A 12,551-nucleotide genomic window follows, 5' to 3' on the forward strand; every position below is an offset into this window, starting at 1 on the left:
ACGATGACATGGAATGTCCCTTTGTGGGTCTCCCAGGCAAGCTTGCTAACCACTGCTCCAATAAGGTCAACCCATTTAGGGGAGATTGGCACTAGCTTACCTAGGAAAGGATCGCTACAGTATGTACTATGTAGCCTACATCTACAATTGGTTGTTAGCAACAAACAAATTAAATGACAGAAGCCAAAGTGCTCACGGATGCTTGTTCTTAAAAACCTTTAGGTATTTACATTATGACAGACAAGAAACAAAGTCAAAGTTGATTTGTATTTACAGAGTACATAAACATTTGATGAGTTGTTTCTAAAAACAGACCATTTACTATGTTGACATAGTATTGAAAAAAACTGGACTAACACATTTGAAAACTACTGCACAAAATTCACATGAAGCACTGTACAGATTTAAGCCAAAATGGCCATAATTTGAGTTTGCATACAGAATCCTATGCTTCCCTTGTTCTGTTGAAAAAGAATTCTTGATCATGTACATTTGTGTGTGGATATTTAAACACACACACCCATGTATGTATAGGCATGGATGTGTACACATACGTTTGAATATATAGCTGCTACATGTAGTGCAATAGTAGCAAAACAAACATCTGAACTACATTTTCAAATACAGTACACAAACTAAAATGATAAAGAGCAAATAAAAGTAGCATTTGCAGAGAAAGAAGTATCATTACTGGCACAAAATACAACTAGTTGGGTACTTTACAAGTGACGTTGCTTGTTTTTTTGCATGTCTACGATAAACCATCCCTTTTTTCAATGCCAAAGTTCTCCATTTACAAAAAATATAAATTCTATGTGCAACTTGCCCACAAAATATGAGCCTTAAAAATTCTTAATTTCATGCAAATGTATGAACATAAAATAAGAAAGCTTTCCCTTTTTTATACAGTATACAAGTACAGCTGCTGAGCCTGGTTCTGTTGACGTGGGAACATAGAGCTAGGGGACAGGGTTAGGTTGTGTCACTGGCACTTGGTGGAGCTGAGAGGTGTGCTTGTCAGAGGGTTCTGTTTCTTCCTGGCTCTGGGAGGTGGCAGTGGAGTTGGTGTTTGGGGAAGTCAGAGTTTCCTCTTTAGGCTGCTTGCAGGCAAACTCTGTAATACTGAAGACAAACTGCATGCAGCCCAGCTTGACGAAGCTGCCGTGGTGGAGCAGGGCAGTGCCCTCCCAGCCTGCCCCACTGCCCCCAATCAGACTGGAGCTGCTGGCCTTGCAGTCACAGCAGGATCTGGAAGAAGTCCCTTGACACTGGCTCATCACCCCCTCCTCTAGCACCATGGGCTCCCCCGCACCTTCCACTTCCTGTTTCCTCCTCTTGCAGCGCTCTGTGGGTAAAAGACATTACAAACAATCAGACCGTGTTAAAGCAGATCCGTCTCTGTTTTAACAACATTAGGAAATATGCCATCATGGTCATTACTAAAAGGTGAACTACTTCCTTCCTGTTTCTATAGGAAGCGATGACAGAGGAGCTCCACTCACTGATAATGTTCTGCACTTTGGAGACCAGGCTGCTGGAGGGGCTGGGGCCAGTCTTCTCAGAGAAGTCACAGGAGTACAGCACATTGTCCACCATGGTCCCGTGTTCACTGTAGTTGAGAAGCTCATACTGCTTGGTGTTCTGATCGAGGCAATAGAAATGACAAAATAAAATATTCAATTTACAGAGCAGCTAATAAAATAATCCCCCAAGCAAGAAAATAAAAATCTGAAACATATTTATACTTTATTTCTGTACAAGTCACAACTTATCGTAAAATTGTTTCCAATAGCAAGAACATGTTTGAATGTGAAATAAATGAGCCACCCACCTCATCATAGAAGATGCATGCATGTTTGCCTGACACATAATTACAATGACCATAGTTTGTAAGGCACACGTCCATGTCAGCACCTGCAAACAACAAGACACAGCCTCAAGTCAGCTAAATCTGCCAGGGATGGAAGACACCATTACATGAAAAGGAGTTCCTGCTATTGGGTCATGTTGGGTTATCTGGGACTGAGAGTGAAACTTACCAGTTCCTATGTACAGGCTTCTGTAGCACATACTACAAGCTCCTCCTTTCCCAGTCAAAGGATAAAACACAGCCCTGGCCTGGATATCCTTGTTTTGTGCTGAGAAAATAAATACCACATTAACTTCCTCAAAATGATGCTTTATACAGAACAATCAAAGTTAACAATATAGGACAAACTAATTCAAATGAGGGATGAAATTACAAACATGACGATGAAAGGGGGATAGAAGCAACGGACGTCAATAGAAATGGAAAGAATGATTGGCGTGAAGACAGCGAGGTAGGGTTAGTGAGGGAATGGCCAGTGAGTCAGAGTGAGGTAGTGATATAGGGAACACTGGGTGGTGGTGGTCTTGATAATGAACAAGGGTTTCTTACCTTCCGTAGGCTGGGGTTGTGGCACAGGAGGTAGGCTGATACAGCTGCTCTGTGGAGGGGAAGGAGCTTTAGGGCCAAACAACTGCTGGATCCTCTGCCAGGCCAGGAGTTCAATAAACTTCTCATCTAGACTACTCATCTGAATCTCTGGAAAATAATCAAAGTTAGAGATATAGTGAATTCAGTTAGTGTGGATCTAACTTCTCCTCACCAATTATTCACATGTGAAACCAATCAAAATGTCAATCTTATTACATCAGGTGAGACTTACCACCGTGGCAGTCTGCCACAGCCTTCAGACAGCTGGACAGGTCTCCCATAGAGAAAGAGCTGGGGAGCAGAGAACCACTCCTGGGGGTCACAGCATCAAGACTGACTTTTCCACCTGCTGGTGGGGCAGTGGAGCCCAGCTTGGTCATGCCCTTGATCTGGTATGGTGTTCCAGGTAGGGTGAGGGCACGGGTCGCTGCAGTGCTGCTGCTAGTGGTCCGAGCAGGGCCCTCAGTGCCTTGGGAGGGTCTGTGAGGTGGAGAGGGACCTCTGGGTTCTGGTTTGAAGGGACTGGTGCATGGGGATGCTGTCACTGCACAGGGTCTTAACAGGGTTTTCTCAGTCTTGACCACAGCTCTTCCAGTGTGGTTGGGTAACTCCGGGCCAGGGGCTGCTGGTGTCTGAGGAACAGGCCTATCAGGACCCGAGGGCTCTCTCAGTTTGTGGAGGTCGTCCTGTCTGCAGGCCTCTGAACTCCCATTGGTCCGAGCCAGCTGCTCCAGAGGACTGTTAACATTACTGGGCCCACAGTAATGACAAGGCTTCTCTGTACACATGCTACACTTGCCTTCTTTGAGTGCAGGCGCCCCCTGGTGGCAAAATGCTGCACTGTCAGCCTTAGGCTTGGAGGCTGGCGACTCTGTCCTGTTAGAAGTGCACACTGCACCGTCCTCCTCTGCTGTTCCACAAGGTTTGATGTCGGCCTTGTTCATTTGCTCAGAGTCCCACTCAGATGATGGCTTCTCCTTCTGCTTGGCCGATAGATGTCTCACTATGCTGCACTGGAGTGTGATGACGTCGCGAAGCCACTGGGAGACAATACAGGAAAACAAAACACATTAAATCAGTATTAAAGACATTGGATTTGTTTATTATTATGAGACATTGTATAACACTGCTGCGTAACACTCCAGTGTGTCCTACCTCCTGTTGCTCGTCCTCGCTCGTTAAGTGCTGAGAGGGTGTAAGATGCTGGTGGGAGGATTCTGGACAGCCGTTACAGATCAGCTCCCCGTTGCGGATCCCAGCAGGGGCCATCATGGCCGGGGGACACTTGTATTGGGACTTTATAGCATCAGGGACCTGTCAAGACACACACGATAGATTGAGTTACAGGATGTGACAATGGTGAACACAGAGGTGGTGTGTTATATTTCACAGTGACTAATAGGCTGACCTTGAGGGTTTTCTTCAGGTGTGTGTGGGCTCCTCGGCGAACGGGGGGGTTGAGACGATGCACCCGCTGCAGGAAATCCACCTTGATGGCGTGTTGGGACATCCTGTCTTGAAACTGGTCAAACAGCTGGCAGCGGCCGCTCAACGTCAGGCTCCTCTGCTTCAGCTGGGAGAGAGGGGCACAAAAACCAGGTCAATACCATTAAAACTTCATGTTTCAACACGTGGATGTGTGTGACTATGAGCTTACTTGCACAACCGCACTTAATAAAGGTGAAATAAAATACAAAAATGACTTACCACCATGTGCTCTATGTGATTGGGGCACATCCACTTTCCCACGGGCATGGCAGTAAGAGGGGGGTCCAGACAGTCCATGTGGAACAAAAGGGGGCAATAGTCACACTGGATTAATGGTGCCAACCTGCAGCTCCTACAACACAAACAGAGGAGATTGACAAAAACATGTGTTAGATATACGACTGATGTCAAACAAGTAGACTGCAAAATATCCTCAAAATAGAGCTAGGGTTAGTTTGTCCTAATAGTTTAGTGAAAGAGGGGATCACTTGAGGACAAGAGATGAATGATTTTGAACACTGTCTGGAATCCTGGCAGTGTATCTGTGGTAGAGACCCCAAGCCAAGCCCCAAGGCTCATCATTCCAGAATATATAAAATGCTCAGTGAGATAGTTTGAATTCCCCCTTCTCTCTGGCCAGTCATGTGGTTCTGAATTCTGTGGTATTCCTGACATAGCCATGGCTCTGATGCCAGCCCATAGAGGCGCTCTAGAGGGTAAGAAATAACACATAGCAACATTGTGGTGCCTCCGAAAACATGTCAAGACAAACTCTACAACTCTTCTAACTTTTTTATTTTATTTTATATAAATAAAAAAAATGGGGTAGCCGGTCAGTCAGGCAACTGTTGAATACATCTCCCCCGGCCACCATGATCAAATAACTAACTAGCTTTAAGATTCTCAGCCGCACAACCCAATACAAGGAAAATATTAGAAAAGAGAAAAAAGAAACTAGGCAAATATTACTTTATATCATGATTCTAGTAGACTGCTGTAAAAACAAAACAAACAAAACAAATAAGACAAAACACAAACTCTGTTTGGCATTCAGGATTGCCTTCAAACAAAAACGTCTGCTGAACAGATGTGTACTGCTATTGAATCCAAAACCCTGTTCCAATGGGGTGCCTGCCTCTCATTTAAGACCAAGCCATGCGTTCGGAACGATGATAGTCTGCATACTGTTATGTCTCCTTCTGTCGTTTCCTTTCCCTCTCCACTGGGAGACTGTACCATTTTCCTAGTAATTACAGCTCCTCTTTCCACAGGCAGTTGAGAGTCCTATAATGGTGCACTGTTTGCTCTTTTGAATGCTTTACTTAGCCCAGCCAGAGAAGATGGCGCTGCATTCAATATAATAAATGGCATATTGTATATTTTCATAGTAAACAGCTGAAATCGTGTGTGATCTGCATATAATTGGACAAGATATCTTCTTTCCAGATTCGTTCTCCAAGCTTAGTAAGAATGCAACATCTGGTGCCCAAAAAATCCCAGTTAGCCTACACAAAAATTAAGTTCAATAGAAGGCACTGATATTTTGTCATTAAAACACTGGCCTTGCTGTTGTCCATACCTTCCACAGGGATAGCAGACCTTCACTGGCAGTGGGACCAGCCCATTGTGGTCCAGCTCGTGCTGCGGTCGCTTCACATTCTTTCCTGTCATCTCATCTCTCCTCCTCTTTTTACTGGTTCCTGGAAGAGCAGTTGTGCAGGTGAGCTCATTGGGGAGCTGGAACTGTGTGGGGTTCCTCTCCATGGCAGCAGCTATCAGAAGGTCAAAGGGCCTCTTGAGGTGTGGGGTGGAGCTCTCGGGCTCCGAGCCCTGGGCGTCGTCCTCCACGTCTAGCATGTCGTCATCCATGTAATTCTGCTCCGATGGTGTGGGGGTGTCTGTGGAGGCGGTGGAGGTGGGGGTGTTGGGTCTGCTGCTGGGCCTCCTCTCCAGGAGACGGACCTGGGCAACTGCTGTAGCCCTCAGCCCTGTGGTGCCTCCTACTGCTGCCGTGGGATCCAGCCTCAGGGTGCCTGAGGCAAGCTCTAACTCTGCTGCAGGGGAGGAAGACTGCTTAGACAGCTGGCGCTCCAGCAGACCATTAATCTGCTCCTTCTTCAGCTCCCGCTTCTATGACACAAGAAAAACATATAAACAGTCTGAAAAGCACTGGTTATACTAGTCTCACCAACCTATCCAGATGATTGAAGCACTCAAGATAACACTTAAACAAAAAGGTTATTTCTCCCCATGTTTCATCAGAGACTTACTCACCTTCCTGCGCACCATGCAGCGATGACACATCCAGTCTCCAGGGGGCAGCATCTCCTTACTCAGGGGTGGGTTGCTGCAGGTTCAACACAAGTTAAGCATTAGCAAAACAGCTGGCAAGGAAGTTCAATGCAAATCAGCAATTCATAACATCCAATGCCCTCACAATGTAGCCTAGTTTACAATTTCCAGAGGTATGGCATTTTCCAAGGCCATTTTTCTCAATTGAAATGACTGAAAATGCTAGAGACCTGTAGCCGATGAAAGCCAGGTGAGAGGGAATGAATTCAATAGGCTCTTTTTAGGCAGAGTTCCAAGGCCCCTGGGGACACAGTCTCGTGATTCAGTGGCAAAAGTATGTGCTGAATCTATTGAAAAGGCTGCTGGTCCAAAACTAACATGGATTCATTCAAGCTTTCCAAGAAAGACAAAGACTGCAGTGATGAGCACCACAAGAAAAAGGAGGACCACAAGATTAAATAAACAATCCACTTTCCTCAGCAAAAACCTTTCATGATCGATGAAACCGTTGTGGCAACAGCTGAACGGCACTGATAACACTTTCCTAGAAGAAGTCTTAACAATGAGCAAAAAAAAGACATAAAAATAACCCTGCAGAACTCATAGGCAAAAATGATATACTGTAGTGCAGGCTATGAGGATAACGGCCTCTGCTCTGGTAGGTGCCTCATGCCACCAGCTCTGGTCTGCTTAGCTCCCAGCAGCACATGCCATGGTTAATGATTATTCATATCGTCAGTGAGGCTGCACTGCCAGGTTCCCAGAGCTCCTCACTGCTTCAGCAGAAATACTTGACTAAACCTCACCAACATCCGCAAGCTCATTACATACTGGAAATGGCTGTTAGGAGACGAGTAAGTGGCGTAGACAATGCATGCAAAAAAGATGTCATCCTTGACTGAAGAGAAGCAAGGCTAAGTAACTAAGTGCAGAATTGAGCGCAGACATGTCTACAGAAAAATGGCCAACAACACAAGTCATAGTAGTTATGTACAAAAGCTAAAGAGTTTTAACATGTACACAGCTACAGAGTGTTAACATGTACAAAGCTACGGAGTGTTAACATGTACAAAGCTACGGAGTGTTAACATGTACAAAGCTACGGAGTGTTAACATGTACAAAGCTACGGAGTGTTAACATGTACAAAGCTACTGAGTGTTAACATGTACAAAGCTACGGAGTGTTAACATGTACAAAGCTACGGAGTGTTAACATGTACAAAGCTACGGAGTGTTAACATGTACAAAGCTACGGAGTTTTAACATGTACAAAGCTACGGAGTTTTAACATGTAGGTCTAAATAATAAGGTGGCAGAATATTTTTGAAAAACAGTCTACAGCGCCACAATTTGGCAAAGAATGTGCATTAGATTAGCCAACAAGAGCTACTAGGAGCTTGTCTGTCAGTAGTCAGCTACCCACAGAGTTGTTAGACAACCACACATGTAGCCAAGCTCCTCAACTACTTCAAGAATATGAGTGCAGACTAGTTTTTAATTTTTTATTTAACTGACTCATTACTTCAAAAAGTGTAAATTCTTGTACCTGTTGGTCCTCTGTTGTTGCATGCTTTTTTGTTTGCTGAAATCCATATGTCGTATTTGATTAACGTTTTATTCAAAACTATGGATTTCAACAAAGTTTCGCAAAAGAGGACAAACATAGGTACATGGTAAGGGTTTAAGAATTTACATTTTTTAAGTATTGAAGGCTCATTTAAAAACACGATTGTCTGTGCTCAACTCCATGGAGTCGTTTGGGTACTTGGCAACCACAAATGCTGCCTTCCTTGCAAGTTGGTAGCAACACCGGGAAGTCATTACTGTAAATTGAAAGATATAAGCATACCAGCACTGTAAATGAAAGGCGGCGGGACAATGATCACAACAGAGGAGGTCGCCTCCCTCTCTGCAACTGTCACAAGTGTCGTGATTCGTGGCTCTCCCTGCTCTCCGGGCATTTTTATCTGGTTTCCGACTTCTTTTTTCTCCATCTTCAGACTTGGGAGGCGCAAGCAATGCTTGTATTTGCTAAAATATCAGGGAAATAGTGCAGTGATAGATCTGGTTAGCTACCTACATTGTTGCACCGTATTTACTGTAGTGGCAAGTCTGCCATACAACAACAAACCACATTTAAATGAGCTACAATGTACTAATTTCAGTCAATGGTTTGAATTGATACGGTTTGGTAACATGACTTCTGGCAGAGGTTAGCTAGAAAGAGCAATGGCGTCCAGCAGTTAGCTAACGACGTTAGAGAGCTTAGCTAGCTAGTAGTAACGTTAGTTAGCTACAAACATTGCACTGCCACTTCGTCCTATATACCAGCTAGTGAGTTAGCTAAATACTACTAGATAAACAACACAAACATGTTATAATCATTTGTCATCGTGATAGTAACAGTAAAGGCTTTACCTGCATAAGACCACCAGAGGTGTCAAGATCATAGACAATCGCTGGGGTCTCCATTTTATCCCACATTCAAACAGCCGAAGTGAGCAAACAATCAGAGCTCCGTTTATAACGAATCCTTCAAGCAGATTATTTCCTAAAACGACAACAGTCTTGGGGAAATAAACAAGTTCCTATTAGTTAACTAGTTAATGGTTTTTGGAAAACATTATTTGTTGTTTCCGAGGTAGATTCAATACAATGCCTCCCTTTACAGTTCAAAGACGAAGAGTCGTTTCTTCATGAAATCCTTAGCTTGGTCAGCCTTGAATTGTTGATCTTCCACGTTGTCCCAACCGTGTAATGCAAAAAGACAAAGTACTCCTCTTGTTTCCAAATTGGATAAAAGATATTCGGCGTTTGGCCTTAGTCCTTACTGAGGCCTAGCTTTGTACTGTACATGGTGGTTGTGCTTGTCCCTACGCCTGTGGTTGAAGCTAACGTTAGCTATAATGCTGTTTACAGAGGCATATTTGATCCCTTCCATAATAAAATAATATAATCTTACACCTATAGCTCACATACCTGACATATAATTGCAAATAGATGAAGTATTATCCTTGTATATCGGGGGAAACAGCGCAGAAACTGTAGCTGGTATTGTTGTTATGAATAAATGCTAGCAAAGCATCAGCCCTGACAGTGCTAGCTTCATCCTCACCATGGAGTTGGCGCAAATTTGCGTAGAACGACGCTTTGAGCATGCGCTCTACCACTGCTTCCTCTCATCTTAGAAGAGGCAAAAATGGGCGTTTCGAATAAAGCTTGAGCTTTGGATACGATAGAAAATAACATTGTAATCCGTGGAAAATAGTTGTCATACATCATATCAGGAATGTGGTTGTTCTGCTAGGGTGATCACCGATTGCAAGTTTGTTTATTGCTTTTACTAAACTGACAAGAAAACAAACTTCTCCTCGCTGCCTCGTTCCCTATATTTTCAATAGTACATCCTCCTACTTGTCCTCGACCACGAGTAGCCTAGGCCTAGTAGAAATTCCAGTCAATCGTCCTGACTATTCATAGGAATTATCAAGGAAAAGGAAAATCATAATTTAAAATGTGTAAATTGACCAATTACATTCATGGAAATGTATTTTAAATTTGTTAAAAATATATATAATTTCCAAAAATGCCCGAGGCCTCATTTATCAATCATGCGTAGGGAAAAATCTGTGCGTAAACCATGCGTGCGATAATGTCCACGCAAAGTGAGATTTATCAAAATGAACGTTGACTTGAGAGTGTAAATTGACAGTGTCAAATTGTGGAATAAGGGAACTGCTTGTCAAACATAGACTACTGTACCTAATCCAATGGTTCCCAACCCGGGGTACTAGGACCTCTCGGGGTACTTGAGAAGAGTCATACAACTATAGGCATACTGGTAAAATGCACATTTTAATTTTTTATTTTACCAGGTAAGTTGACTGAGAACACATTCTCATTTGCAGCAACGACCTGGGGAGTAGTTACAGGGGAGAGGAGGGGGATGAAAGAGCCAATTGTAAACTGGGGATTATTAGGTGACCATGATGGTTTGAGGGCCAGATTGGGAATTTAGCCAGGACACCGGGGTTAACACCCCTACTCTTACGATAAGTGCCATGGGATCTTTAATGACCTCAGAGAGTCAGGACACCCGTTTAACGTCACATCCAAAAGACGGCACCCTACACAGGGCAGTGTCCCCAATCACTGCCCTGGGGCATTGGGATATTTTTTAGAACAGAGGAAGGAGTGCCTCCTACTGGCCCTCCAACACCACTTCCAGCAGCATCTGGTCTCCCATCCAGGGACTGACCAGGACCAACCCTGCTTAGCTTCAGAAGCAAGCCAGCAGTGGTATGCAGGGTGGTATGCTGCTGACATGAGGGGTACTCCGGGCAGAGCAAAATTCAGTTGGTGGTACAGTAACCAAAAAAGGTTGGGAACCACTGGCCTAGTCCATGGGGAAAATATATGTTGAAAATGTATGAAATTGTGAGAGTAATAATCATTGTTCAATTTCATTGTGAATTCATGCAACATATCTTGACAGGCTAAAATGTGACCACAGAAATGCATTTGTTACGGTAGTAATCCAAATAAAGTACAGTATTTTGTTAAATTAGAGGCACGTGAGAAAGTGAAACCATTCTTGAAATACCATAAAAGACTGAGATAATGAGAAATCAAATGAGAGATGGCTGATCTTGCTCTGTTGGAAGATTTGACACACGCTGCATTTAGCAGAGAACACGTTTTTAGAGACAGATGGGTCTTTTGAGCAGAATGTACAGATTGGCTCATCAGATATCGTTTCCCAAAACCAATCTTCTATGATTTTTGCAAAAATTTAAGACTTACTTTAGAAAGCCAAACACGTGCCAATAATGCCATTTCGGTGCACATCCAAGTGCTTCGGTTTTTGGCAAAGGGCAATTTTCAGGGGCAGCTTGTCGATCAGCATCTCACAGCCCTTGATGAGCCAATGTTTTGGATGCAATCATCAGCAAAGCGAACATACCATTTCCATACACCATCGCAAAACAGGTTGAAGTCAAGAGGGGTTTGTTTGTTATAAATACGAATGGAGCAATAGACGGCAACTACATCGCTATAAAAGCACTATCCCAAAACTAGTTAAACTATGTGAACAGAAAAGGCTTCCACTCAATGTGCAGGTGATGAGTTATGTGATGCGCAAAAGACCCTACTGAATGTGGTGGCAATGTGGAACTCATGACTCATTCAGCATTGTTGGCCTATAAGCCAGCAGGGAGCTATTGAGGATGAATGGCTTATTGGTATGTGTTGCCTACTCATATGAAGTATATTTGTCATTGCTAAAGCAACTTGAATTGTCATAATGGTCTTTTCTTTGTAGCTATGTCTTTATTTTTATTGGTCAAGCCACAACTGAGTGAGCCAAATAAAACCATTTGTTTGTACTCAACCAACCTGATACTAGCATCTCTATTTCAGTCTCAGAAAGTTTATTTTTCTTAGCTGTTTTTAGTTGCGCCTTTGTATTTCATGGTACAGGGTGGTATATTCCCTATACAGAATTCGCTCCGCCATTTCCTGGTTGCAAATATTCTAATAGTTTGCCTCATTTCAGTTTATGTGAATGGAAGGTCTATCCAGATGGGGGTGGGAAAGTCACTATCAGGCAGCTACCTGGTGGATAATGGTACACCACAGGGGAGTGTGATTAGTCCTCTGTTTTTCTGTATCATGATCAATGACGTTTACTCTCAGGTACAGCCGGATATTGGGAGGTTGTTATTTGCAGATGATGGGGCCTTATGGAAGAGGGGAAGAAATGTGCCATACATAATCAGAAAGATACAGGAAGCAATTGATGAGGTAGAGCAGTGGGCATTAATTTGGGGATTCAGGTTCCCTATAGAGAAAACTCAGACAGTGTTCTTTACCAGGAGGAATGTGGGAGATGAGGTATGCTTGAGGTTATATGGGAGAAACTTGGAGAGGGTGGGTGCCTTCAGGTTCCTTGGGGTATACTTTGACATTAGACTGACCTGGGCAGAACACATTGAGAAAGTGTAAAAAGGTGCTAAATGTGATGCGCTGTCTGACGGGGAAGGAGTGGGGGCTGGGCGTTCCTCATTGAGGACCATGTATGTTGCATTGATCCGATCTGTAATAGACTATGGCAGTATACTGTATGGTTCATCATCATTGGAAAGGCTAGATGTCATACAGGGACAAGGACTCAGAATATGTAGTGGGGCGTTTTGGACGTCCGCGGTCGCTGCACTACAGGTGGAGATAGGGGATATGCCATTGCAGATTAGAAGACAGCAGCTGGCAATTAATTATTGGGTCAACCTACAGGGACACGGGGTGTCTCATC

The 12,551-nt window shown here is 43.7% G+C and overlaps 1 protein-coding gene across 1 annotated transcript; it reads right to left on the bottom strand.

Moving 5' to 3' along the window:
- Positions 1-248: 248 nt before the first annotated feature.
- Positions 249-9,384, bottom strand: LOC129815377 (PHD finger protein 12-like). Its single transcript, XM_055869153.1, has 13 exons — positions 8,657-9,384; positions 8,088-8,269; positions 6,221-6,293; positions 5,526-6,076; positions 4,166-4,298; positions 3,867-4,031; positions 3,614-3,772; positions 2,691-3,498; positions 2,420-2,566; positions 2,040-2,138; positions 1,832-1,914; positions 1,503-1,641; positions 249-1,345 (listed from the first exon to the last, which is right to left on the bottom strand). The coding sequence occupies exons 1-13, from the start codon at positions 8,720-8,722 to the stop codon at positions 960-962; spliced, it is 2,991 nt and encodes a 996-aa protein (XP_055725128.1). The 5' UTR covers positions 8,723-9,384; the 3' UTR covers positions 249-959.
- Between the last annotated feature and the right edge of the window lie 3,167 nt (positions 9,385-12,551).

Source organism: Salvelinus fontinalis, chromosome 2, assembly GCF_029448725.1.
Source record: "Salvelinus fontinalis isolate EN_2023a chromosome 2, ASM2944872v1, whole genome shotgun sequence".
Lineage (NCBI taxonomy): Eukaryota > Metazoa > Chordata > Actinopteri > Salmoniformes > Salmonidae > Salvelinus > Salvelinus fontinalis.